The sequence below is a fragment of the Numida meleagris genome, chromosome 2, assembly GCF_002078875.1.
Source record: "Numida meleagris isolate 19003 breed g44 Domestic line chromosome 2, NumMel1.0, whole genome shotgun sequence".
NCBI lineage: Eukaryota > Metazoa > Chordata > Aves > Galliformes > Numididae > Numida > Numida meleagris.
This window is the reverse complement of record NC_034410.1, coordinates 32,287,723-32,313,510: the sequence shown is the minus strand read 5'-3', so window position 1 is coordinate 32,313,510 and position 25,788 is coordinate 32,287,723. Positions and strand designations below refer to the sequence as shown.

Sequence of the window (25,788 nt, the reverse complement as noted above, 5' to 3'; positions counted from 1 at the left end):
TGTGCAATATTTTTGCTTTTCTTTCCAAGAATACCATGTAGCTTGAAAGCTTCCCTTATGAATGTTATAAAGTATATTCTGCTTATTTTCTTAAGAACTAGCTTGTAGAATACAAATCATGTTTTCATTTTGCATGAATTTTTATTTAGTTTTCTTATCTAGGAAACGTTAACTTTGCTTTTACACAGATATGGAATCTAATACTATTCCTGAGGAAGAGGAGGAATATGATGACGTTGGACATGCAAGCAGTGAGCCAATAGATGACAGCATTTATGAAGAACTTCCAGGTATTGAGATTTTTTTTTTAAACCTTATGACTTGTGACAATTTTGTCTTCTTTCTAGTTTGGTAACTCTGAGTGGATTAAGCAACCTGGTGAATAAGATACAGATTTCAATTTTTTTCTATGACATTAGATATGTCTTTAACCAGATCTGAGTGAGAACAGTTCAGTTTTCTCTAGCAGGGGCATCAAAATAGTGCAGGAAGTGTAAAAGTGGTCTCAAGGGACTTTAGGCTCATTAACATTCTTATGTAATTTTTTTTAATTAAAACATTGACTTGCCTTACAGCTTTTTCCACCAACTTGCCCATCATTTTTTTACTTTATTCATTTTGGCATTTATATTAGGCAAAAGTTCTCTATCACTCCAGCTGCTGTCTAATACACATCTTATAATCCTGGAAGAAAGCAATGTGTTGGCTTGAAGGGACTCTGGAGATGAACTGTAAATAAAGACAACATGAGTACTGACGTGCTTTGTTTCACATCTTCCAGCACAACTATGGTTACACACAAGATTTTAGTGTGAACAGCTTTTGGAATTGATTATAGGTATTCAAGTGGTAGGAAGAAGGTGTTTCGTCTTGTTTATATTTTAAGAAGCTATTTAAGAAGCAATTATTCAGCTACCATTAGTTAACAAATGATAATTTAAAGTGATATGACAATTAATAATCACTTTTCATGAAAAAACATTCCGCATCCCTTGCTGTTTGAGGCAGTGCAATTATCAGCAATAATGTGAGAGAAAAAGCCAGTAATGTCACATGACGTTGACTAACTTTATTTATCTGCTAGATTGAATATTCTGTCCATTGGAGGCAAAAAAAAAAAAAAAAAAAAAACATTTTAAAGTTTGCCTTGATTTTCATTTTAAGGTTGGTTCAGTGAATTCTGGGAGAAGAAAACATGAGAGACTTACTAAAAAAAATAAAAAACTACTACATAGAATTGGGAAATTGTAGGAGAGCTTCTGCAGTGAATATAAAAACTACATTAGAGGGCTTAATCTTATAGCAGGAGTAACGCACCTGAACATTGCAGTGCTTTTTGGATGCTCAGGCTCTTAGAGAAGATGATCCTTTATGCTTGCTTACACTTTCATTAATGAAGGTCTGCATGTGTCCTGATACAATTTTTTTTCTTTATTTCCTGAGATATCACTTATCCATTTGTTTGAATGTCAAACAGGAAGTAGGTTTTATCGCAGTAACACATTAAATATTGGTAGAGGAACAACAATTGTGTGGGGCAAAAGAAGGTGATAGTAGTGCCTTCTAGTGGGATCTAAGCATTATAGAACAATAGAAGATGACAAAAAAAAAATAATTAACTTACTCCCTTCCAACAACCAGTGACCACTTCAGAAGAGTGCATTCTCTAATTGTAAGCATTTCAGGAAGGACTGTCTTACCTTGAACAGTGGAGCTCTAATTTTGGCTGTGATATGTTGGTGTAACTAGGAAAAAAAAAAGAAACGTGCAATAGATTTTGAGTGATTATATTTTTCTCTCCCATAAATGTACTTCAAAAGTCATTTACCTAAATGGTATTAAAAACTAATATTTCTTAGTTTTTAATAATAACTAATAATTAACAACTAATATTGTTGCCCTAGATCAGTCTTTCACTTCTTTATCCATAACATATTGAAGAGGATTGGGTGAAGCGCTAGTTGACAGATCTCACAGGAATAGGCCTTATTTGATTTCTGTAATTCCGTTCGCTTAAACTGATGGTAAAAGAGCATACTCCACTCTGGTCTCACCTGGCTTTATTAGGTCTTGTTGACTGTAGGCTTTTAATTCCCATTGACTGCCCTTTTTGTTTTCCCAGGTAAGTGAATGTATTCTTTCTTCCTTTCATAGTAAAAGAGTGGAAATCCATTATCCCTGCTGTTATCTTACTTTCTAATCCAGAGCATTTTGAAGAAGTGTAGCAGTAATCAGAATGGGCTGGTGCAGTACTTACTAGCCACCACATTGCGTTCTTCCCCCCACCTCTCGTATAGCAATAGACAGTGTAGAAAAATGAATTTTCCAGACAGGAGCTCACTAGCTTCGAACCAGTATCCAGAATTGTAATAGTATATTAACTATTAAAAGCTGAGATTTCAATGGAATTCAATTTGTACTGCTTGCTGGCAGGAGAAATAGGCTGATAGTTGGAGAGGGTACAAAGAGAGGTGGAAAAATTACTCTTGTTAAATCACTTTTTTCTTTAATGGCACATACAAATTCATGTTTACCATAGAAGCATCATTTGCCTGGTTCTCAGTCAGAGCATTTTACTGTGGTTATTTATGTGGTGCTTAAAACATCAGAACTGCTAAAGCTTTTCCAACTTTTAAATCTTCCTTCTGAGATTCTTTAGGGGAAAAAAAAGAAGCTTTATACTTTCTCCAACAAACTAAACCATTGTTTTATTTTAAATAAAAGTGCATATGGAAAACATAGTTGAACAGAAATAAAAATATTGTCAATGAAGACACATTTGGGGATCTTAAAATAGCTTAATTAGCTATTTCTTTTCTACTTCAGTACACTGTACATGATTTTGACATGACAGTTATATATTTTAGTCCATATAACTGATTCCTTGTCTGTAACACAAAATACTTCTCAAACTCTAGTATTAAACCGTGTTATATATGTGTGTACTGATATCTGGATGCATGGAGTCTTTGTCTAGTGATGTTTAAAAAAAACCTTCAGAGCTGTGCTTGTCAGGAGAAAGTTGTCATCTTTCAAGATGTTGTCATCTCTTACCTGTCACCTCTTATTCCTGAAGACTGATTTTTTTTAAAATAACATGAGGTCTTAGTGACATAATTTTTAAGGGCCTTCTCTCTTTCGTTCATTGGTCTCACATCTGTGTGGACCACATACCTGAACTTGTAATACTAACCACTGCCCGCCACCATGATCCTTTCTGAAACATCAGCTCAGTTTGTGTGCTTTCTACAACAGTCTTGCACAGTAGGAGAACAGCAGTCTTAATGTAAGTTCTCATCCTTATATTAATTTTCAGTCTTGTGTTATCTTTTTTAGTTCTCTTTCTGCTTGCAAACTTGCATAATAGTAATACTTTCCAATGTGTACAGTATGGCTTCCGGTAAAATGATTCTAAACCCTAAAGATAGGGTTTGATCGTCTCTTTGGTGCTTCTTGGTAAGGTTGGAAATCCCAAGCGATGTGGTGTAACACAAATAGAAATTCTTGGCTTTGTGTCATTTAATTTTAACCTGTCCATAAGGCAGAGAATATTTGGGTAAGAGGACAGTGAAATTCAGTGCTGTCTAGCCGGGGGAATTGCTGTGGGGAACTAATCCAGCCAATACAACTTGCGTCAGTCCCTACTTTGCTGTAAATTAAATTTTGGGATTGGTTCAGTCTCTGACTGGGACAAGGATCATGGGACTGAAAAGCTTGCCTTTGTCTTTTAACTCCCACTGTCATTCCTCTGCCAAACAGTTTGGTCAAGCCGCAGTATCTGGCCAGTAATTCTGTTTTGCAGTGTAGCTGAAAGCTTAGCTAGGGAAACTCTGTAACCAAGGCAAAACTCGGGGGAAGGTAACAAATGTCTTAAGTTTTATGCAACAGAAAGTGAGCTACGCAAAGAAACACTTTTTTATGTGGTTGCTTATTTTAAACGAAGTATTTTAAAGTAATAACTTTAAAATTATATTGATGTTGTTTCAGAGCTTACTTCTAACTTGTTATGGAGAATGATCAGCTTGTCTCTGACTCATGGTTGTCTCTTGAAGCAGCTTTGTTGTCTTAATTTTTAACAGTTAATCTCTGCAGCTAAATAGCATACCTTAATGTCCTCCTCATCTTCTCTTATTACTCAATCATTTGAGCTTTGAAGAAGGAAATGGTGTATATGATGATGTAACCTTTTCATGAGCTCGAAGGCAGGAAAAGACAAGAACATGATCTCTGGTTTATCTCTAGGGAAGAAGGAAGTCATGATTATTTAGTGAGGTTTGAGTGTAAGCTTGAGCTGTCACTCACAAACACAAGATCATAGCAAATATTTCCATCCTCTAAACGTAGTGTCAGATGTATTGACTTCTTGGTGCTAGCATTGAAGATTTCACAACGATGTGTTAATGAAAGCACTTTTTCAGAAGACCTGTGCTTGCTTCAGAGTTTTTAATATATCACCATCAAGGTCTGTTTGGTGTCTGGCAGTCCCTGTATTGATCCCGGATGTATGACCAGTTCCCAAAACCAGTAAGCTAAAACAAAGAAGCTGTTAATGGATCAGTGTGAATCAGAGCAGTAGGTCTGAGTCTGCAGAGACACAGGTGATTATGGAATCTAAGATGTTATTTGCGAGGATTGCTGTTAAGATAGTATATTATATATCCCGGTATATTGTCCAAATTCCTCCTGGCATCAGTTGTTTATAAAGTATTTTTGGAATTCCTTACTTCTTCTCCACAAAAGTCATATATAATACTATTGTGCTATTTCTACATATATATTTTCTTTTTCCCCACAAAAAGAATTCTAACTGTATTTTATTAGAAGATGATGTGATTTCTAACTCTAAGTAGAATCTTGGATATTTGAAGCTGAAAAGTATATCAGAATTCTTGAGGATTCATCTAAAGATGAGTTTCAAAAGTAATTACTGAAAGTGTTTTGAATAATTTCCATTAAAGCATCTTTCATATCCAAAAACAGGTGTTTTTTTTTTTTTTTTTTCCCTTTTAAAGCAGTGAGGAATGGTCATTCTTCAAAACCATTTTTTCAAAGATTGGATCTTGGTGTTGTTAAGAAGTTAATATTTTTCTCTTGTTTAACCATTGCATTATTTTTATATACTGGGTATGTTTGCCCATAGTATCTTACCGATAGATGCAGTACCAGAATAAGAGGAGGTGCTAGGGGGCTTACTTACTTCACTGTAAATCAAAATATATTCAAATAATATAAGATCAGTTAAAAAAAAAAAGATGTACACGATACATTGGTGTTAGGGAATAGCAACGATTTTTTTTTTGCCTTTGTGGGTTTTTTTTGTTTGTTTGTTTGTTTGTTATTATCACTGGGATTTCAGGTCTTCTAAGTGTCTTTGATTGTATGCCAAACATGGAAATCATTGGAAATCATTTTATTGCAACTGTATATTGCTGAATTTAAACTACTATGATGGACTGGAGCTGTGTCTGAATTCTCTGTCGCCCTGGGTTTTGAGGCAGTACTCTAATGGAATTAATATATACTAAGTGTCTTTCAGCTGATACTCAGTGATCATGAGACATAAGTTATGAACCCGGACAACTTTTTGTATTTGAAGATATCACATCCAGAAGATGCTTGGGAACCTGATACCTGAATCTCAGCTTTTGTTTGCCACAAGAGCTTGGGCTTTATCTTCAATTAATGTAATCCTACATCTAAGGAGGGAACCTTTTATTTCTATTGATGTTAAGTGTCAGTGATGAAAGAGGAGGTAAGACAATCTGGTGTAGCTGAAAAGAATAAGATGTCCCTTGAGTGGGAAGTGGCAAGTCTTTGAGAGAAAAAATAAGGTTCACAGACTATTGTGCGTTTCTTGAAAAGTGAATATATATTGTTGGTCTGTGGATAACAGGTGTCCTGTAGCTGTCAGGAACTCTGCTGCGTCTGATGCAATTTGAATATATCATAAACATTCACAAACATCCAAGTGAGGAAGCTGGTAAAAATGGAATAATAACTGAATATTCAAATTTAGGCTGATTTGCGTGTAAGAGGCACTTGCTAGACTTGAGGAGGGAGGATTTTCTGCTGAAAAATACTCTTAGAAAAGAGTGTTCTTTGTTTAGTCATGTACTTCTGGTGCAGAAAAATTTGTTCTTCTTTTCCCTTTTAACCAAAATACCACTTATTCTATGCCTGCATTTTCAGAATTTCAGATTGCATCTTCTATATTCCATTTTTTCATAGAATCATAGAATCATATTTTTTGGAATGATAGAAAGAATGGTGGCCAGCTGTGAAATTCAAAGCAGTTAATTACAGTATCTATACTAAATAGAAAATGTGTACTGTTAAGTTTAGGTATTTTCCTCTCATTGAAATGCATACAAGACTTCACAGGCTTCAGAGTTTACAAGAGGGAAAAACAGTTGTATCCTTCCTGAGTTGTGATCCACTCTAACAATAAGTTAAGGGAATTCATGTTAGAAAGGCTGTGTTTATCAAAGTCTCAGGTTATCAAAGGCTAAATTTTACTTCTGTATTTCAGAATTAAAAAACAAAACAAAAACAAACAGAAAAGTACCCAATCAGACAATAATAATAATAAAATAAAAAATTAAAAAACCTAGGAATGGATTGTTAAATATTCATTTCCTTTTGGCATTTTGAAGCTTGTTCGCTTAAAATTAGAAGGCATATCTTAATAATATGTAAAAAGGAAGTATTTTTAATCACACAATTCTATGCTTAAAGAAGACTTTCAAAAACTAATTAGTACACATCTCATTGAAAGGAATTTACTTATTGAAATAAGATTATTTTATTGCAAGTACCAATCAATCATTTTTACATTGTTTTCTTTGTGCCAGTGCTAAACAACTTTTGACACTATTGATCTGTAAAACGAATCTGATGTGAACAGCATGTGACAGAAGTTGTTTGTTATTGAAAGATAGAATTCTGTCTCAGAATAGCTTGTCATCCTGGTGAGAGAAAATCACACAAAGTAATTTTACTTGTATCATAGCTTTTTTGATGAGGACTGTGTTTCTGACAGTTGAGTTCATGTTAAATGTGAGCAAAGCTTTGTTTATGCATGCATGTCTTCAATGGGTTATGGACCTGAAGTTCTTTTGGTGGCACTGGTTTTATCTAATTAGGCAGCAGTGAAATAATTCTAATGCAGAGCCTTCAGAAGAAATGTCTTGGTATGTGAGATAGTTTATTAACCATAAATTTGAGGAATTGCTGTAGTTTAGCAAGTTCAAAGTAAAATGTCAATTGTATTATGTATATTTATGAAAATAGAAAATTTGGGCTTGCTCTACTGCTTGAGTATAACTGTGATGAATGCTATATAGATAGATCAAGGAACCTTTACTTTGTGAATTTGTGATGAATGACTGCGTATCAGGCTATTAAAACCATTAGGCAGAGTCTTTTGAGAAACAAGAGCAACCAGAGGTTATACGGTGCCTCAGGCTAGTGCTTCTCAACTTTTCTGGTTTCCACGAGGTAGCTATTAAAGAACCATAATTTATATGACTGGGTTCTAAAATAAGACCCAGCAAGGTGGGCTTTAAAGGCTGACTTAATCATTCTGTTACTGTAAATACAATTCTCTTATTTGAATTTGTAAGCTTTTGGAAAGCATAAATCCCTCCGTATATTTTTTTTTATCTCAGTATACTTTTTATGTGCTACCCACTCTCCTCAAGATGGAGAAATGAGGCAAAAAATACTGCTAATTAACCAGAGCTTCTTGAATTTTGCTGACTGTATTGCAAGTCTGCCTGTTTTGCTTGCGTGTTACAGTGTATTGCATTTGTAATGGATGTCATGTTTAGCTAGCACATAGACAAGGAAAACAACAGAAGAAAGGGCTGCTTGTCTGCCTTTCTTGGCAGCTACTATCTGGTCTGGTTCCTTGTCTTTGAAAGGAGCATGTTGTCTGCTTCTGGGAAAGGAACATTGTCAGCAGGATCAACCAGGTGAGGAGGGCAAGATGCAGCAGTCTTCTATGCCCTAGTGTGGGGAGAGAGAAGCTCCAGAGGTGGCAGGGTGCAGACATACAGGTGAGCTTTGGCACTGAAGGAAAGGTCATTGTCTTAGTAAGCCAGAAGAGGCTGGGGAGAGCCTGCTGCAAATCAGTGAAATTTGGACTAGAGAGCAAAATAGGAAGAAAATACTCCTGTCCAGAACACAGTTCGCACAGGGGATGTTTTGTTTCAGTCCTTTTTTGCAGTCTACTTTTTCCTAAGAAATCTTAATTTCCTCCATCTAAAAAGTTTTTATGTTCTAATGAAAGCTAGTTTAAGAGCCTGGGAACTTTTAATACACTTAAGGAAAAATATCAAGTGCTTCTCCCTTTGGTTTGGCCTGGCTGTAACAATTATTCTGTCCTTGAAAACTGAAGGCAACAATAAGTAAAACTGGGAAATAAAAGGAAGGAATCTTGCTGTCAAGACAAAGCTATTGTCTATGGAGAAGCCTCTAGTACAAAGCAGATCTACCCTTCAGTTGTCACAAAATACATTAATTGAATCTATTTTCATACCTATCTCAAATTTATTTCTAAAGGGGCAAGGTATTTCCAATACTGAATATTGAGTAGGGGTTTCAGATAATTCAATAAGCAGCATTTCAAGATGGATATGATTTTGTTATCATTTCCATAAGGATCATAAGACCAGTTTCTGGATTAAATCACCTAGCTCAGGCTTAGCAAATGGCTGCTTGTATGCTACAACTTGGTACTGTGTTGAGTCTCTGGCATGAGGCCTGGAGAATCCAAAGTACTGGCTGCAAGAGAATTCAACTAATCTGAGACTCTAGAGGCCTGTTTTTTTCTGAGAACCAGCTGCATGCCAATCCCACAGTAAAGTGGTGAGCTGCTGGGGAGCACTTGTCTCCTGTTTATGAACTGTTTTCAGATCCCTGCCATCCTCCCTTATCTTTCAGAGGTCCATGTAGGGCTGGTGACATCAGACATCCAAAGCTGCTGATCCTACTCTGGTCCTAGTGTATGAGAGGATGGGAATGGGACTGTATTTGTTAACATTTGTAGAAATGAATGTGGAGCTCTTACCCCCAAATACTGTGTAAACAGCCTCTGTGACTGCTATATTTTTCTACTTATTTCTGATTTATTCTGGTTTTTATTTACTAGTGAATCATAGCAAACATGTTTCACAATTGCTTTATTTCATCGTTTATGCTGGAGAAAAAAAATTAACATACTTGCCATAACTGAATTTTGTGGCATGCACCATGAACAGTGAAAAGAGGCAGTGGTGTGGGTTTGTTACTTCTCATGAAAGTACCCAAAGGATGAAGGCTGGTTGGTTTTTTTTTTTTTTTTTTTTGGTCCATGTGCATTTAATGATCAACACAGAGAATACAAAAATGTCTTGGTAGAACATTTTAAAGGAGTCACTAGAGAAGCATCTGGGAGCCAGACTTTTCTTGTGGAAACATGCCAACAACTGTATTGTGTTTCCTCTCACTAAAGCAAACGAGGCTGAAATGCCTTGTCTTCTGTGCCTTTTGGAGTAAAGTCATTTCTGGAATCAGACTATAAATTTGAATACTTTAACCCTGCAGATTATTAAAGGGTATAATGTGGTTTAAATAAGATGCTTTCTTTATGATTCTGTATGTAAATATTATGTCAAGTCACATTTGTCACAATTAGGGATATGTAATTTTCAGAAATGACTTTTAAATTTAAATCTTGCTGCTGATCAATGAGTATGGGAAACTTTACTTGACATCTAAAGACTTCTTTCACTGTAGCAGATAAATTTAGGCCTGAGAACTATAACTCCTGTACATAGTTGTCAAATAACACTGTAGTACAAAGTTATAATGTATAGATTAGTTAATTGAATATTTGATTGGTAGATGTATTTATATAGGGAACTATTTATATTTTCTATGTAGATTTTAATAGCTACCACATTTATTTTAGCAAAACATTTTATTAATAAAAGTTTATAAAATGTCATGTTGAACGCTTAAACTATTTACATAACTAAGAGCTATTATGGGTTAAGAGAACAAACCAATTTAGTTACAGTGAATTCACATAAATCTTTACAATGTTTATATATAAGAACAGACTTATGTGCATGCACACGTATTTAGGAAGGCAGTTTCTAGTGCAAATTCCTGCGAACCTGCAACACAACCGTGGAATGAACTTCAACAACATTGTTTGTTTTGTCCCTTTGGGGTACAAATTCACATTCTGTCCAATAATTGCAAATACTTTTTTATTTGAAGGAGAGGAGGGCAGGTGGCAGGTGAGGGAGCACTTTTTGTTAATTAACTAAATAATATGAGGAGCATGTAGGAACATCAGAACATCAGAAGTTGAGGCTTATTAAGAGAAGAATCCTAAAATATTTGATTCCTTCTTTAAATGTTTAAGTATGGATTTAGGTAAGACACCTATTGCCTGGATTTTACAGGCCAAGTTTGAGGCTTTTGGAACATTTTTAGAAATGGAGCCAAGACTATGCTTTTATTGGAAGCTGACATAAAATCTTACCTTCAGAGATCCTTCTGCTTGGGTGTGGAAGTTACCTAGTCTCTTGATCAGAAAGTACAGGTAATATTTTGAAAAGTGCCTAGTCAAACTTAAGGACTTTGAGGGGAGCTGGGTTCTGAAGTTGCTTATGAAACCTTGTTTGATTGTCCCATCAATTTTTTTGTAGTTTTCTGAGTTTAACATACTGAGACCAGTTCACTCAGCATGCAGGATCAAACAATTCTAGGAGGCTTGATTTCTGAAAATAAATTCCTGAAATAATTAATTTTAAATGCTTATTAGCTGTGAATATAAATGCAGGAAAAAATTAATGACTTTCTGGAAGTGGCTCTCCGTAATTTCTTTTATTCTTCATTATAATTATTGTGTATATATCCACAGTTGAACTTGCTTGTGATGACCTTTATCTTTTCTCTTGAGAAGAATTACTATTATCAGGTCTTTCTTCATGAGAAAATAAAAAGGTCAGTGCAAAACTCATCCCTTATTTCTATGCAGTGCACGTTGCACTTTGGCATATTTGTATTGAATTTTATTAATAATAATTAGATCATTTTGTCAAAGAAATTTTAGTATTCTAGAATTAGGCATTGTAGATGGTCTACTACATACTCCTGCGTTTCCTGCCTTGTTCCACCTGCTCTTCTCCCATGGTTAGTGTTGGTGTAGTTGAAGTTTTACATATTTCTATCCCTCCTAATCCTGTCAGCCTAGCTATTTTTTTTTCTCCATCTTTAACCCTAAGTTTACAAACAGCTAATTCTTCCTCATCTATATCTAAGAAGAAAAAGAGAATGTAGAGAATGTAAATGTGTTGCTTTTTTTTCCAGTTGAGATTTTAAACTATTTCTTGTTTGGAAGAGTATTGCTAGAGATAGAATGACTGGGTTGATTCAGTTGTCACCCAGAATATGACTGAAGGTTGCTTATCTGCAAAATGAGTTCCAAGCAGGCACTCCAGGCAGGAAGCTGAGTTCATGGAATCTTAATATATTCATAATTAAAACCAGGAATTGTCTGTACCTCTGTGGATTTTTCAGTTGTCCTAATGAGTGTATTCTGTTCTGTCGTTCAGGTGACTGAGCATACTTTTCCTCCCATCATCATACTTGGTTTTTAAAGCCTGAGGGGCCTTGTGAAGCCCTGGAAACAGCAGCTCTTACTAACCAACAACCTTTCTGTTTGGCAATGGAACAACATATGTATGAGCTCTGCAGAGGGATATAGTCTTCATGCAAATTGGTTGGGACTGCAGAATGGGACACAGGCAGGAAAGCAAAGGGACTGGGACAGAAAAAGACAGGAAGTGCTGGCATATATTGAGGTCTCAACAAGTAGGGAAGGTAAACAAAGCAAAGCATAGTCCCATGTTTCATGAAAACTTTGTAAAATGGCATACAGTAGAGTATGAAGATCCAGCTGCTTGTGTCAAGACAAAAATAACATTTAACACTGCTCTAGGCAGCAGCCATAGATGATCTTGCCAATAATGCTTGATTTTTTTTTTCTCTTATGTGAGAGCAACTGCTTTTCTTCAAAGGAATGAAATGTGTTCCGTGATCACTTAATCTTCATTTTTTTTTTTGCCGTAAAACATTATAGTAAATACTTTCTGCTAGAAAAAGCTTCTCCTTTTTTCTTTTTTTCTTTTTTTCTTGCCAGTAAGGTGGTGAGTGGTCACAGTATCTTCCTACTTTTACAGAAATGTTTTTATAATCTGTTGCCATGTTATGTTTCAGACTGATGAGTGTGTATATGATAAAATAGGAGAAATGCAGTGCCTTTTTCACAAATGTGTTTAGAGACTTCACCCCTCCACCCTAGATTCTTGAAATCTCTTCAGTTCTCTTTACTGCTGCACTCTGTGGTTATTCTTCATGGCAGCAGTTATGTGATCCAAAGAACATACAGAAGACTAGGGAATCGTAGCCTGAAGTGTGCTTTGTGTTTGTCCCTAGTGGTATGTTTTTTTGTTTTTTTGTTTTTTGTTTTTCCTTCACTCTTCAGTTTGGCAAATGTATGCCTTGAAAATGCTTTTGTTAGGAAGAAAATGTTGTATCTGCTTTTTGTTTTTGATTATACCGAACTATGACATATGTTTAGGTTCATTGGGTGGTGTCCCACTAAGAGAATTTTTTGCAGAAAATCTAGAAGTGACATTCCAGGACTTCAATATCACTTCCTCTCCTTCTGACCTTTTTTTATTTTATTTTTTTTTGTAATCTGGCATTGATCCTGAGTTAATTTATTGCAAATTCTGGTAACATTTTAAGGACCGTGAGTTTGCTTTCCAAAGTCTTCTCAATAGGGGGCAGTGCTTCACCTTTAGCTGAGATAGCTGTTCTCTTCAGATTGCTTGCACAATTGGGAGAAATGGTGGTGTATAAGAACACCTTTTCAAGATACAAGAAATGCGGTTGAAAAATAAATGCAGAATTTCTCAAGAAATTCAGGAAACCTTACATCTGGAGTCTTAGCAAGACCTTGCTAAAATGGAGTCATGAGCTAATCCTTTTCTGTGAAGTCATTAGCTTCAGCTGTATCATACCTGAGACATCAAACTGCTGAATAGCTTAGATTATCAGAGTGGAGTACCAAAAGAAGCCAAATGTTTCCTAGAAAATTGATCCAAACTTCAGAGCTGAAGCAGAATGTTAGATTAAGCAGTTTACAGAGATCCCTTCTATCCCAAGCTATTTCACAATTCTACCTTCACTTCGTACAGTCAGTGGCATTTATTCAAGGGCATTGGGGGGTCAGTACACTGTCTGCTGGTGGGACAAGAAAAGCAGTGCATATGCGCAACCTTGCTAATTCTGGAATTTAGATAGTGGTTATTTTCAAAGAACTGATTAAAACTTGCACAAAGAGTCAATTGGAGTGCTGTCCAATTTAGCTGTTAGTGTATTTCAGTGAAACCTTTTGCCTCTGTGGTGGGATCAGTCTTGGATCACAGGATGGAAGGAATTGGGCCTGGGAATTGGCATTGGTTTTGTCCTCTATTGAAAACAATGCATCTTGGTACCCATCATGTTTTTATTTAAAATATATTTTTATTTTATTCATAACATAATCAATATATTATAAACAATATCTTTCCGTATCCTGTTTCAGTACAATTCTGTATTGGCTGTATCCTTTCATATTTCTGAGCCCAGTGGTGACTATTTCCTCAGATGCAAATTCTGCTTCTGCTCATACTTTGATGTCACCTCTGCAATCCCTGTGGTTAGCCTTGTGTCTGTGTGGCCCATTTCTGTTACTGTCTTTGCTGTTACATTATGGAAATCAGCTTTTCAGTCCAGCTTGAGGCTATTCTCTGTGAGCCAATGGGTGCTAACTAGCTGACCCATAGAAGTAGGATTGAAATAAGAACTGTCATCTCTTCTCTCGTAAAGAAATCAGAATAAGAAATAAGAAAAGAAATTATTGGATTTATAGTCTCTTCTCTAAATAGCAACCAGCTTCTTACCCACTTATGTCACCCTTCTGGAGGCATTTTCATCCCCAAACTAAGTGCCTCAGTGTAGTCAGATGAAGCTGTAATAAGGTGTCTGTTTTCCCGTACCTGCTGCACCCAAGATCTCACACTGTGGCTGGTGAGTATCACCTTCAGCAGCCTTTTCCAAGCTATTGCATTTGTTTACAGAGTTCACCAGGGATGAAGCAGGCTACTGGGAATGCAGGTTAAAATGGCAACAAGTTTTATGTAAATCATCCAGTAATTTTCTGTCTGGTGACAGAACTGGATCCTAGGAACAGCATAGAGCTGTGTTGGGGAGGGTCAGTTTGGGTGTTAGGAAAAGGTTCTTCACCAGAAGGTGGTGGGCATGGAACAGGCTGCTCAGGGCAGTGGTCGTGGCACTGAGCTGCCGGAGTCCAAGGAGCATTTGGACAATGATCTCAGAAATACGGTTTGAATTTTGGGTGGTGCTGTGTGGAGCCAGGATTGGGACTCCATGATCCTTGTGGGTACCTTCCAACTTGGGATAGTCTATGATTCTGTCACATCCATTAGGAGATTAGGAAGGGGCGGATCTGTGGCAATATTGTAAGATTACCAGAACTAGAGTTCTGCAACTTGGATTTAGAGATCTCTTGCTACAGAGTGGGTGGATCTGGAGACCAAAAGATGCCAGAAGGGAAAGTCCATGCTACTATACACACCAAAGCAAATAAGCCTAGGGTCTTGTAGCTTGTAGATGATCTCTAGGATATCAAGCTGCTTAGGCTAACGCCCAAAAAGAATTTGGCTGAGATGTGTAGACATATACAGGTGTGTATACAATGAGAGTACTGGAGAGGCCCCTTGCTCCCGAGGCTGGGGAGCGCTGTGCCCTGAACTGCTCAAGTGAGGCAGTGTGCTGGCCCTACACAGAACAGGGTGTTAGTTGTTATTCCTTTGACCCCAAATGGTTTCTAGTCCTCACTACTAATGCTAGCAGAACATGTCAGTTTGGCTAAATTATAAAAAAGATTTTATGTACTTAAGTTTTGTGTTTATTGTTCCTTCTTCAGAATTACTTAAATGTTTTTTTGCCAATAATCTTGTTTGCAAGAAGCCAGTTCTTGCTGTTTTTCAGATTTACATAGCTGGATTGATTTATGTTCCTTATTAGGAAAATAATCCATCTGCTATGGGGTTAGGTCAATTCATGAAATAATAAATCAGAGAGAGAAAAGGTCTCAGCTGTTTCCCATAATAAGCATTTATCCATGTTTGAAAGCTCTTGTTTACTTCTGTACAGAGTCACTATTTGGTAGGGAAAAAGCGGTGTGGAGGGGTAGTACTCTTCATGTTAATAAGCTGTTTTATCTTTTTCTTACGCAAAGCAGTATGGAGCCATGATGTTCCGTGTCAGCAGAGTTCTTCATGTACACACCTTTGTATTTGCATGTGTCTGTCATCCCTGCTGAATACGATAGCAAAGCCACCATGATTTTTAAAATTGATTATTTCATAAAACACGTGTTTTTGTGGGGGTTTGTCTTATAAGACCTGTTTATGTGCTTCTAACCTTTTGACACGACAGTGAGATTTCAAATGAAGACGTATTAATGTGCATTACAAGCGTATGATTGCTTTTATCATTATGAAAGAGATGAAAAATTAGTTCACTGCAGTAGTTTTTATCTTAACTGATCAAAACATCTTCCAGTGATGTTTATAACAATATGTGATTGGAATAACAACTTCACATGTTGTAGAGTTCTATACTGCAGCTGAGAGGCATGTAAATACAAGCTGCTTATTTGCAAGAAGCTTCCAGATTTGCAATATGATTGCTATGGAAACCGCACAATGAAAACCTTATAACCATCTGTGTGGTTTGGAAGATACTGCTGCATAGCTGAGCTGTTTTTGTTTACTGTTATTAAAGTGTTGAATAGGATATATTAACCCGCAAGCTGGAATTATCCCAGGTATAAACTAATGCTGTGCAAAGGCAATGTCTGAGATTAAAAAACAGTAGAATACCATTTAATAATGTTATAAATTAGTGTATAATATACAAAAACAGTTAAGAGGTATGTTGGTAAAGGAAACTGTTAAGTTTATGTGTATTTATTATGGAGATACCACATTCCATTGAAGGAATGCATTGCTTGAGCCAAGTTCTAATCCATTTTATACTCAAGTAGTCTGAATTTTTTTTTCCCTTTAAGAAAAAGAAATTGGAAGAAAAATCAATGGATTAATGTCAAAAACTCAGCTAGCATAGTATTCATTGTTCTATTTTAAAATTGTGTGGATGATAGAATCATCTATGATTGGGTATTTATTTTTCTGTTCTTTCTTCAGATTCAAATTAAGTAAATTATTTTGAACATCTTTCAGGGACTAACTGGAAAAAAATAATAAATATAATGAATTCCTTGTTTCACTGTCAGTACAAAAATTTGGGGGACTGTTTGCCATTAGAGTCTCTGAGCGTGATATGTAATCTGTATCTCAAGGGCCAGATGTTTGTTCTTTGGGTCTACAGCTCTGGAAGAGTTCTAGTTTGATTAGTGTTGATTGCTCTCATTTTGACATAGTGAGAAGATAGAGATGAACATTATCTTACTATAGCGGCAGTGATGGTGTGAAGAAGAAAAATACTGTACCAGATTATTTTAAAGGTCTACTTGACTCCTCTTACATTAGGGAGTATCCTAGAAAACGTGGCTGGCAATGGGATAATAATTCCCGTGGGTGGTGTAATTGTGGTATGGAAGCCATAGAATGACAGTGCCTCCTAGTGCTCTGGACAGCTTATAGGGATGTATTTGTGTCATTTGTACTCCAATTCTAAGTGCTTAAAACAAACAAATGAGTGTACTTGGAAATGTGCCACAAGTGGTATGCCAAGTGAGGGAATACATTTAAATGCAGTAAATAGTTTGGAGTGTTTTGTGTTGTACTGCAGCTTTAGATTTTCCCTGTTCTATTGTGTTGGTTTAGTTTTTTCTTCTTGTTTAGCTCAAATAATAGTTTATATTCATTGCAACCAGACTTTTAGCTAGTTAAGAGTCAGACAGCAAAAACTCTCAGTGTATTAGCAGGGCAGAAGTTCAAAGCTCTTTGAATCTCATGATGTAACTGTCATATTTGTAGACCTGCGTATGTAAGTTAGCAAACAATTATGCATACTTATTTCAACAGGTCTACTCTTGTGCTTTAAACATCTGCTTTAATGTTCTCACAAAGTCTTGCGGGTAGATTAAATTTTACAAGGCTAACAATCCTTTGAACTGTTGATATAAAATTCACTCTTTGTCAAAGTAGAAAGTCAAATTACATAAAAGCTTCACAATAAGGAGCATTTCTAAAGTTGGGAGTTCTGTATCTGTTGTCTGTCATTAATAAGCTATCAAAATAAATAGCTGAAACATATGTCCTAAAAAGAAGCATGAATATCAGTATAGGATATGATGAGTTGCTATATCTAGTAATTCAAACATATTAAAAGTCCAATTCTTGTTTGAGAAGTGGGTTTATTGGTATATTATTTCCTCATTCATTCAGCAGCTTTTGGTGTACTATAAGGGCCAAGATAAATGTGTTTCTACTTTTTTACGACCCTGAAGAAAGAATGTAACTTAAAAAGAGCTTGTGTTTTGTTCCCTGTTTTGCCCCATTGACAAATTATTGACTGTGAGTTGTGCAGAGCAGGTCTTACATCCCTGTGCTGAGCGGAGTGTGGATTTCCTCATGTGAGGGTGTGGGGATGAGAGAATTCCCCATCTATGTAAGATGAGGATGGAGTACATCTTAAGATATTGCCTATGGGAATTTCATAGTGTTCCAGTCTTGCTAGCCAGAAAACACACTTCAGTGCAGATCACTGCCAGGCTTCCTTTTTTCTTGTCTCTTAACGCTTGAAATAAGTTACTTGATGCAGTCTGGTTTGCTTAGAACCATGGTCAGTTGCAGTAGGCAGAGCACTGAATGCATGGCATCTGTGGTGTCTGTGTTCCAATCATACAAATGCCTAGCTAGTGTGTGCGTCTGTCTGATTGTGATGAAGACGTCCTCTTCCTTCTCTGCATACTTCTGTATAGAACTGACTTCTTTATATGGGCTTTATATGGGATACTTTTTCACTCCTCAGTTTCCTTCTCTTTATCCTGGCAAGACATGTATGTAGCAGAATAGGACTCTCATTCTAATTGTCACGAATGACATAAAAACAACAGAACTGGATTACTGTATTCAGAGCAGAGTGAGAAGGGAAGCATGTTCACAATTGAGATTTTGGAAGAAAGCTTTTGGAGTATTTGGAGGGGTGAGGGAAACCACAGAAATAACAATGCTACAGCTTCTGTACAAATGCAAAATAGTAAACAGAGCTTATGATCTGGAAATGTGGAGTGTGGCTTTCAGACTAACGTGGGCTGTAATTCCTGTCAGCTGAGGTGTCCCTTCAGTTTCATTTGCAATTGTGTTTTGCAGAAGAAAATGCTCCTCCAAAGACTGAAGTACCGAGGAAATGGAGCCAGGAGAAAGTAGCCACTGCTTCAGGTAATTAAAATCTTTCTTCTGTATTTTTTGTGTGTACTTTCTTTTTATCTTTATTTTCTTTTCTCTTCCTTTGCTGTTTTAAAATAATGGTTTTATAGCTCTTCTAAGCTGTCTTTTTCACCTGGGTGTTTGATGGCAGCAAAACTGCTTAGCACCACTTAGGATGCATGAAAACCACTTGAGAAGGATTTATAAAGTAAGCCAATTTATACAAGGTATTCCTTCCTGAATTACTTTGTAATGACTCAATTAGCTTTCATTTCTGCACAAAGGAGATTTAGTTGCATAAATTAGCTTATCATCATTGAGGAAGTGTCACAGCTAAAGGACAGTTTATAGATACAACATGCAGTTGCTGTCAAACCTATAAGAATGTAATATAGACATCTGTGTATACTTTGTGCTTGAGCAGAACAGACTTCTGCCATTCAGAGACTAACAGGGGACAACAAGTTGCCCAAGGGACTGGCAATGTAGACATCTCTGAAAAGGTCAACTTGACACAGGCTCTGACAATCGACCCAAAGCTCTGTCTTCTTTGATAAAAATCAGATAAACTTAAGACCACTAATTGATCTGCAGCCTGTTTAAATGTTGGCCATGCATATCTTCATTGCATATGATTACCACAGAAAGCAAATGAATTGGGTAAGAAATGCCAGAGTCCAGTGACAGCAGCATAAAAATTGGAAAAGGACACCAATGCCCAGGAAGCCTGTGAAGGATATTCTCTCAGCTTTAGCTTGGCAAACTGCCCTAGTGCTAATTATCTCTGGGACTGGAAAAATAACTGCATACACCGTGTAAAGTCCCATGGCCAGACAACTTTTCTTGACAGAAATGTATTTCCAGTTATGCTTAAAAACAAGATATATATGTGCTTCAAGGGCGCAGACCTTTAGATAAACTATTGGTGATTTGACACAGCAAGTAGAGAAGACTTGCTTCTTATCAGACCTTACACCTTTTTAAGATCTGCTGCATTGTAATTGTGACCTGCATTGCCATGCAATCTGGTTCACCTTCCCCCATCGTTCAAAATGCACATCATTCTTTCAGGGCTGTCAAGGAAAGGGTGGACAAAAAGAGTTCCCTTAGGAAGTAGCTCTGCAGTGCTCTTCCTGTTGCAACGTGTGGAGAGGAAACAGAGGCCTGATTTCCTGACCCATACAGGAAAGCAGGAACAGGTTGCTGCGAAGAGTTTGGGGTTGCTTTTCTTGGAAAGGAAGCAAAAGCCAAGTCATCAGATGCTGTTAACATTGTGCTCTGCTAAAAACATGTGTAAGACAACACGACTCATTACAGCTTTAGCATTTAATACTCATTTCGACATCACTGTAATTATAAAAGTGCATTGTCATAGTTGAGCATGAGGTCAATCCAATTATAAACTTGACAGCAATATTTTTTCACTAATAGATCATCTTGAAGTTTTAAGTGATCATACTTTTAAGAAATAAAAACCTTAGCACATTCATTTCTCAAAAGTTTCAATGAGCCTTGTCCGTCTTGTTAGTATTTGTGCAGTGTCCTCGAAAATACCTGAACAGATCTCCCCAGATATCAAATTAATTTCAAGCAATAATTTTCTGGTCTTACTTAGTTCAACTATTAGCACTGGAAATCAGTTGCACTTTTAGGGCTGAGCTGATATAAGTAAGATGGGCATCACAGAAATATCTAACTATATTCAAGAGTGTTTTATGTTTTTCCATACTATCAACACATACGTTCTTACACTTTATTTATTGCATAGCTTTATTAGACCTGAATTTCATGGAAAATCTTTTGCAAATTGTCTCTGAGCTCAGCCATGTGAGAGAAAAAGATTTTTGTAATTTCTAGCCTGTGCTGTCTCAAGGTAAGTACCTTGATTTTGGAGTAACTAAGGAACAGAAGAAGGGAATAGAAGGAACAGAAGAAGGAAAATGAGAAGGGTTATGTTGAACAGGTTGGACTACACAGCTGGTTGAGTGAAATCAAAGCACACCTGTGTGTTCCTTCATTCACAAGCAAGGTGAAAGTAGGTAATGTGGACGGAGTAGCTCAAAGTTACTATTCTAGTATAGTTTATTAATTTGGATGCTGTCACTGGTAAAATGGAAGTGCAAGTCAGGCACAGCTTTATTTATTCTTATGTTTTCAGTAGTGCATTTCCATGCTTAGGCTGTAATTCCAGATTTTTTTTTTTCGTCAGTGTAGTTTTTCTGCCAGCTCTGTGCTCAGAAATGGCAAGTGCCTAAATTGGCATGAGGGAGGCGATAGGGAAGGGTCAGCCTGCAGTTAAATCAGCTTCGGCTGCCATGGGTCAGCACACTTAAAACCTTATAAAATATATATTCTTAATCTGTTTTACCAGGTTTTGTTCGTTTTCTGTCTATTGAGGCTGCTATAATATTCATACAGTTTTGTTTTCTCTTGAGCAATCTGTTGGCCTTTTTAAACAGTTTGCAACATCCGAAGGCCATACTTGAGAGAGACACTTTTCAGATTTTTACCAGAACTCTTCACCTTTCTCTCTTCGAGTGCATAATGTTAGATGCCAGTATTTTTCAGTCAAATAAGCAGTCTGAGCCTACTGGCAGGAAGGCCGGCAGCTGTTGCTGCTTGATCTGTCAAATAAACTCTTAAGTGTTTTCATCACTACATTGGACAAAAAAATCTGTTGTTCCTATTACTGTTACTCGAGAAAAACAGAGATGGCAGAAGAAAACTCTGAGGAATTCTTTGTAGAAGAGTTTTGGAAACTGTTGGATGGTTGTTTGTTCAGATAACTGTCCTGGAATGAAAAAACTATTTCCTTGAGAAACATCTTATCCAAAATCCTGCTCAACCATTTCTTGTAATTGCTAATATGGAAAGCAACGAGTAGGTAAAACAAACTGCCTAATACCCTCTACTCCACATTTAAAAAAAAAAACTCTATTTTTCGTATATTTTTCACACTTATAACCTATGTGACCATGTCTTCCGAATGCTAGAGACTTTCGTTTAGCAGTTAGCACAAACCATTTTACAGTGCATAAGAAAAGAGTTTAATTATGACAGAGTAATTCCAGCAAGTCAAGACTTTTTGAATTTGAACTGTAATTGGCACTTATGTTCTTGATGCTAAATCTACTGGCTGCTTTCATGTACTCCTGTGTTTATGAAGGCCTACATAATTTCATTACCATATGAATACCAAATTTTTTCACGTAAGTCCCGTGGTTTTATTATATCCAGCTCTTCAGATGCAATCAAATGAAATTTGGTAGGATCCTCTCTAACCAAAAGAGGGACTGAAGCAAGAAAGAATGGACTTGTGTTTTACTGAAGTTTTTGCAGCTTTTTATTGTTGTTGTGCCTCTGAGTTTGTGAAGCACTGTGAATCATTTTATGAAGTGTTATGTCCTTTAGACATACAGACTCTGAAGTTATATTTACACTTCATGTTTATGCCTGTGTAACTTGTCCTGGTGGATGTCAGAAGGCATTTCCAGTTGTGAATTAACACTTGTTTGAAGACCAGTGTAGTTAGCAAACTCACACTGGCGCTCCCTCTCCCCCTCTCCTTTGTTTCCTTTCTGTGCTCCTGGTATATACCAATTGCTCCATGAGGTATTTTTTTCGGAGAGATGTGCATTTCTGATGTTAGCAGATCTCTATCATAGTTTGATTTCATGTTGAAGGCACAAAGCTGTGGTTAGTGTTTGGGCAGCGTCTTCAGAGTAGCAATAAACTTATTTTAAAACACATCCTTTCCAGTGTTGCCATCTTATTAGTTGAATTGCTTTCTTGCTTTAAGGCTTAATGAAATGCTCTTGATGAACATGTAGGAAGAGATGTACCTTGCTCACTGTGAGTTCTATTCTGTTGCTGGTATTCTACTTGTGATTCCCATTAGTGTGTTACCTGCAGTTACTTCAAGCACGTGAAAGGTGAGGAGAGACCTCAAAATGATAAAAAGATCAATGTAAAAAATCATGATTCATTTTAGGGTAACTCTGAAGAAGCAAAAGCACTGATTAATGTATTTTAAACTCAGATCAGTAAGACAACTGTTGAAAGATTTGAAAGGATGGAATATGCCAAAGCAGCTCTTTAGGTTTTTTTTTCTCACATGGGCTTACATTATCTTTTCTGAGATAGAGCTGGGAACTGTGATCAGTGCTGAACCAAAGGTCTGGGGAGATATTCAGTTTCAGTATTTATTCCAGATTCATTTGGTGCTAGTCATTGTTACTGTTTTTAATTGTCTGATGCTAAATTGGTGAATAATAAACTCACAAATAGGAAGGGCCAAAATTTGGAGGTGCAACATTTCATATTGATTCTCTCTTAATATTATTATCTCTACACATTTTACAGTATTGAGATTTCTTGTTTCTGAATAGTCTGTAGTTTTTATTGTATGTAAATACTGGTGCCTTTGATGTGATGGAAGAAGAATTTGTGCATCGATAGTCAGAACGCCCTCTAGTGCTATCTGGGAAATGGTAGCTACTAATCACCAGTTTATGGAAAATTAAATGGTGGCTACCTTGCACAACAGCTTTAAAATCAAAGTTGTTAATGTTTAGCCTTATGACAGAATTGTCATTAAAACAAGATATCACAGAAAACATACTGAAATGGATAAATAGAAAGCAAGCTCTTCTGGCTCATACGGAGAGTATTACAGTTAAAGTATTTGTCAAAATGGGGAAAAACACAAGTTGAATGCTACTATGTTTTACTTAGTGTGGCACTTCATCTCACTTGTTACTTGATATTTTAGAGGGATTTTATTCGGTAATAAAGTGAACTAATCATGATTAAATTGTAAACTATAAATAATGGTGTAGAGTGCTAATGACATGCAAATGTAACTGGTATATGTTGAAATAACCAGCAAGCCTGCTGTTCCAGGATCATATAACAAAACTAAGATGACAGCCTTGATCCAGCCAGTTCAGTGATATTTATGCTATCAGAATTAGAAGATAGCTTTCCAGTGATGTAAATTATTAGTACATATACATTCTGTCTGGTTAGTGTATACATAATGTAACTGGTCATCTCAGTGGTATTGCTTACATTCTTTTTGCATTAACTCATCGCACTCGATTCTCATGGAATTAAAAACAGGAAATAGTTTGCAGCGTAACAGAAGCTCCCAGTGTATTTAACCGTGTGTAAGTGCTGTGTTTCAATAGATGTACTCTGTATTGTAAGTGTATGACAAAGCATTTATTACTGTGTTATTGCCATATTACAGAGCAAAGAGTGCTAAATAATCAATCAGTTAATGGTCTGTATGGCAGCTTGAACACAGCACATCCATTGTGCTTATGCTGTTAGAAGGATGAGTTTATGACTGTAGTGTAGTTGCATGTTTAGCCAGAGCCTAATGTCCTAAACCGGAGCTGACACAAATATTTTTAAAATGCAGCTTCAGCAACAGTCTTAAAGTTCTCCAATATTTCAGAAAGAACAATCCGAGATTATCTAAAAGGTTCTCGGTGAAGTTATTTAGTTCAGTTGGAACAGAATTGCGAGGGGGAGCATGTCACAAAATACGAACTTTGGCTTCTTTTTGCAGATCGTTATTAATTATACCCCAGCATTTTTATCAGTTTCAAGCTGAGATAGAACTATGCCTTGCTGGAAGCGTGTGAGTAGAGGAAAACTGGCTGCTTTAAGGTGCAGCTGTAAAATGCTTTGAGAACCTGTAGCTACATGTCTTTCAGGCACACAACTGTTGCCAGTGAAGGGCTCGCACATTAAACTTGTTTTCCACTTGCTTTTGTGGTATGAAGGAGCTGTTTCTTCAAAGAGGATTAAGAAATGTGCACTAATTAATTGCTTTGTAGTATCTGAAGATTAAAAGAGCAGCGCTAGTCCCTCAATCTTCATCCTTTGTAATTAGATGTTGTTTTCTTTGCAGATGGCAAAAATACCGATTATGCCAATTTCTATCAGGGTCTGTGGGACTGCACCGGAGATGTACCTGATGAGCTGACATTTAAGCGTGGTGATGTTATCTACATTCTCAGCAAGGTACAGCATGCTACTGAGGCTAAATGGTTGTAAAAAGAGGGAAGCACAGAAGGGCACATTCCCACAGTTCTATGGGGGGAAATTGGCACTCCCTTTCAGATCCTTTGTTTGCAATCAGATATTCACTGCAATTAATTATTTGTCAAATGAACTATAATCACATTTAAAACATAGCCATGTAACAGGAATTAACTTAAAAGCATGTTTATTTACTTCTTAAATCTTGGCTACCATTTGTTAACTAATTTAACAGGAGACAATGTGCTCTCTGCTTGTAAAAGTTAACCTTGTAGAATTTTTAAATTATCTTGTATGTTATGCTTCTCGTTTCCTGTTTTATATCTCTGACTTTTTGGGCATCTTGCTAGAGTGGTTTTTTTTTTTTTAAGTTTTTATGGTGCTTTCATCTTTGTATGTATACTGCAATTGTTCTGACAGCTTGGATTCTGAATTTGTTTGTTCTGGTAGATTTGGACAATTTTTAGTTTAGTACCTCTGTAATTGCAAGGCAAATGATGAATAGAATTCTTTTCATCTGAAGGGATGATAAGCATGAAATTTTATTTTACGTTAAAGTTTCCTAATTTCTTATTTTTCCCTCATAAAGCAAATGAAAAAGCTCTCCTAAAGTCCATTGAAGTCTACTTCTAAAAATTCATTTAAGGAAATTTCTCTTTTCCCTGCATACTAGGAAAAAAAAGCTGAGCTTTCGTAGTTCTCATTAAAAAAGCCAACTTCAAATACATATCTCAGATGTAATTGCCATTCAATATAATTTATGCCAAAGACATGGTAGTATACAAGTAGCTGCATGTAAGCTAAAGCCATCTGTTTGTGCTAGCTTCAAACCCTTCAGTTTTGCCACAGTTGCTTTAAATCTTCCACAATACTTTTAACTGCAATGTTTTAGGGATAATAAATGTACAGCTTCTGTTTAAATAAATTTAAGATTTATAGGCAGATAGTCCTATATAAAAATATAGAAGATATATTACTAATGTAATGTGACGATGTATGTCTTTTGAGGTATTTCATTGTCACTTAAACTAATAACTGAATTACATTACTAAAGGCAGGATAACAGTCTTCAATTGGACAGGCTCTCATAGAGTTTTACAGCACCAAAGAATGGTACTAATAAACACCACCACCCCCTGTCTGCCCCCTACCCCTTCTTTCCCCGCCTACTCCCCCCCTCACCCCCCCTCCCCGGGAATGTGCGTGTGGA

The 25,788-nt window shown here is 36.5% G+C and overlaps 1 protein-coding gene across 2 annotated transcripts in view; it reads left to right on the top strand.

The window, feature by feature from the left end:
* SKAP2 (src kinase associated phosphoprotein 2) overlaps window positions 1–25,788 on the top strand; it is a 112,395-nt gene that overhangs the window by 76,043 nt on the left and 10,564 nt on the right. For both annotated transcript variants that reach the window (XM_021385484.1, XM_021385485.1), the window contains 3 exons: window positions 189–290; window positions 18,471–18,539; window positions 24,448–24,560. In XM_021385484.1, coding sequence (XP_021241159.1) covers window positions 189–290; window positions 18,471–18,539; window positions 24,448–24,560 — 284 coding nt within the window. The remainder of the gene's footprint in view (window positions 1–188; window positions 291–18,470; window positions 18,540–24,447; window positions 24,561–25,788) is intronic.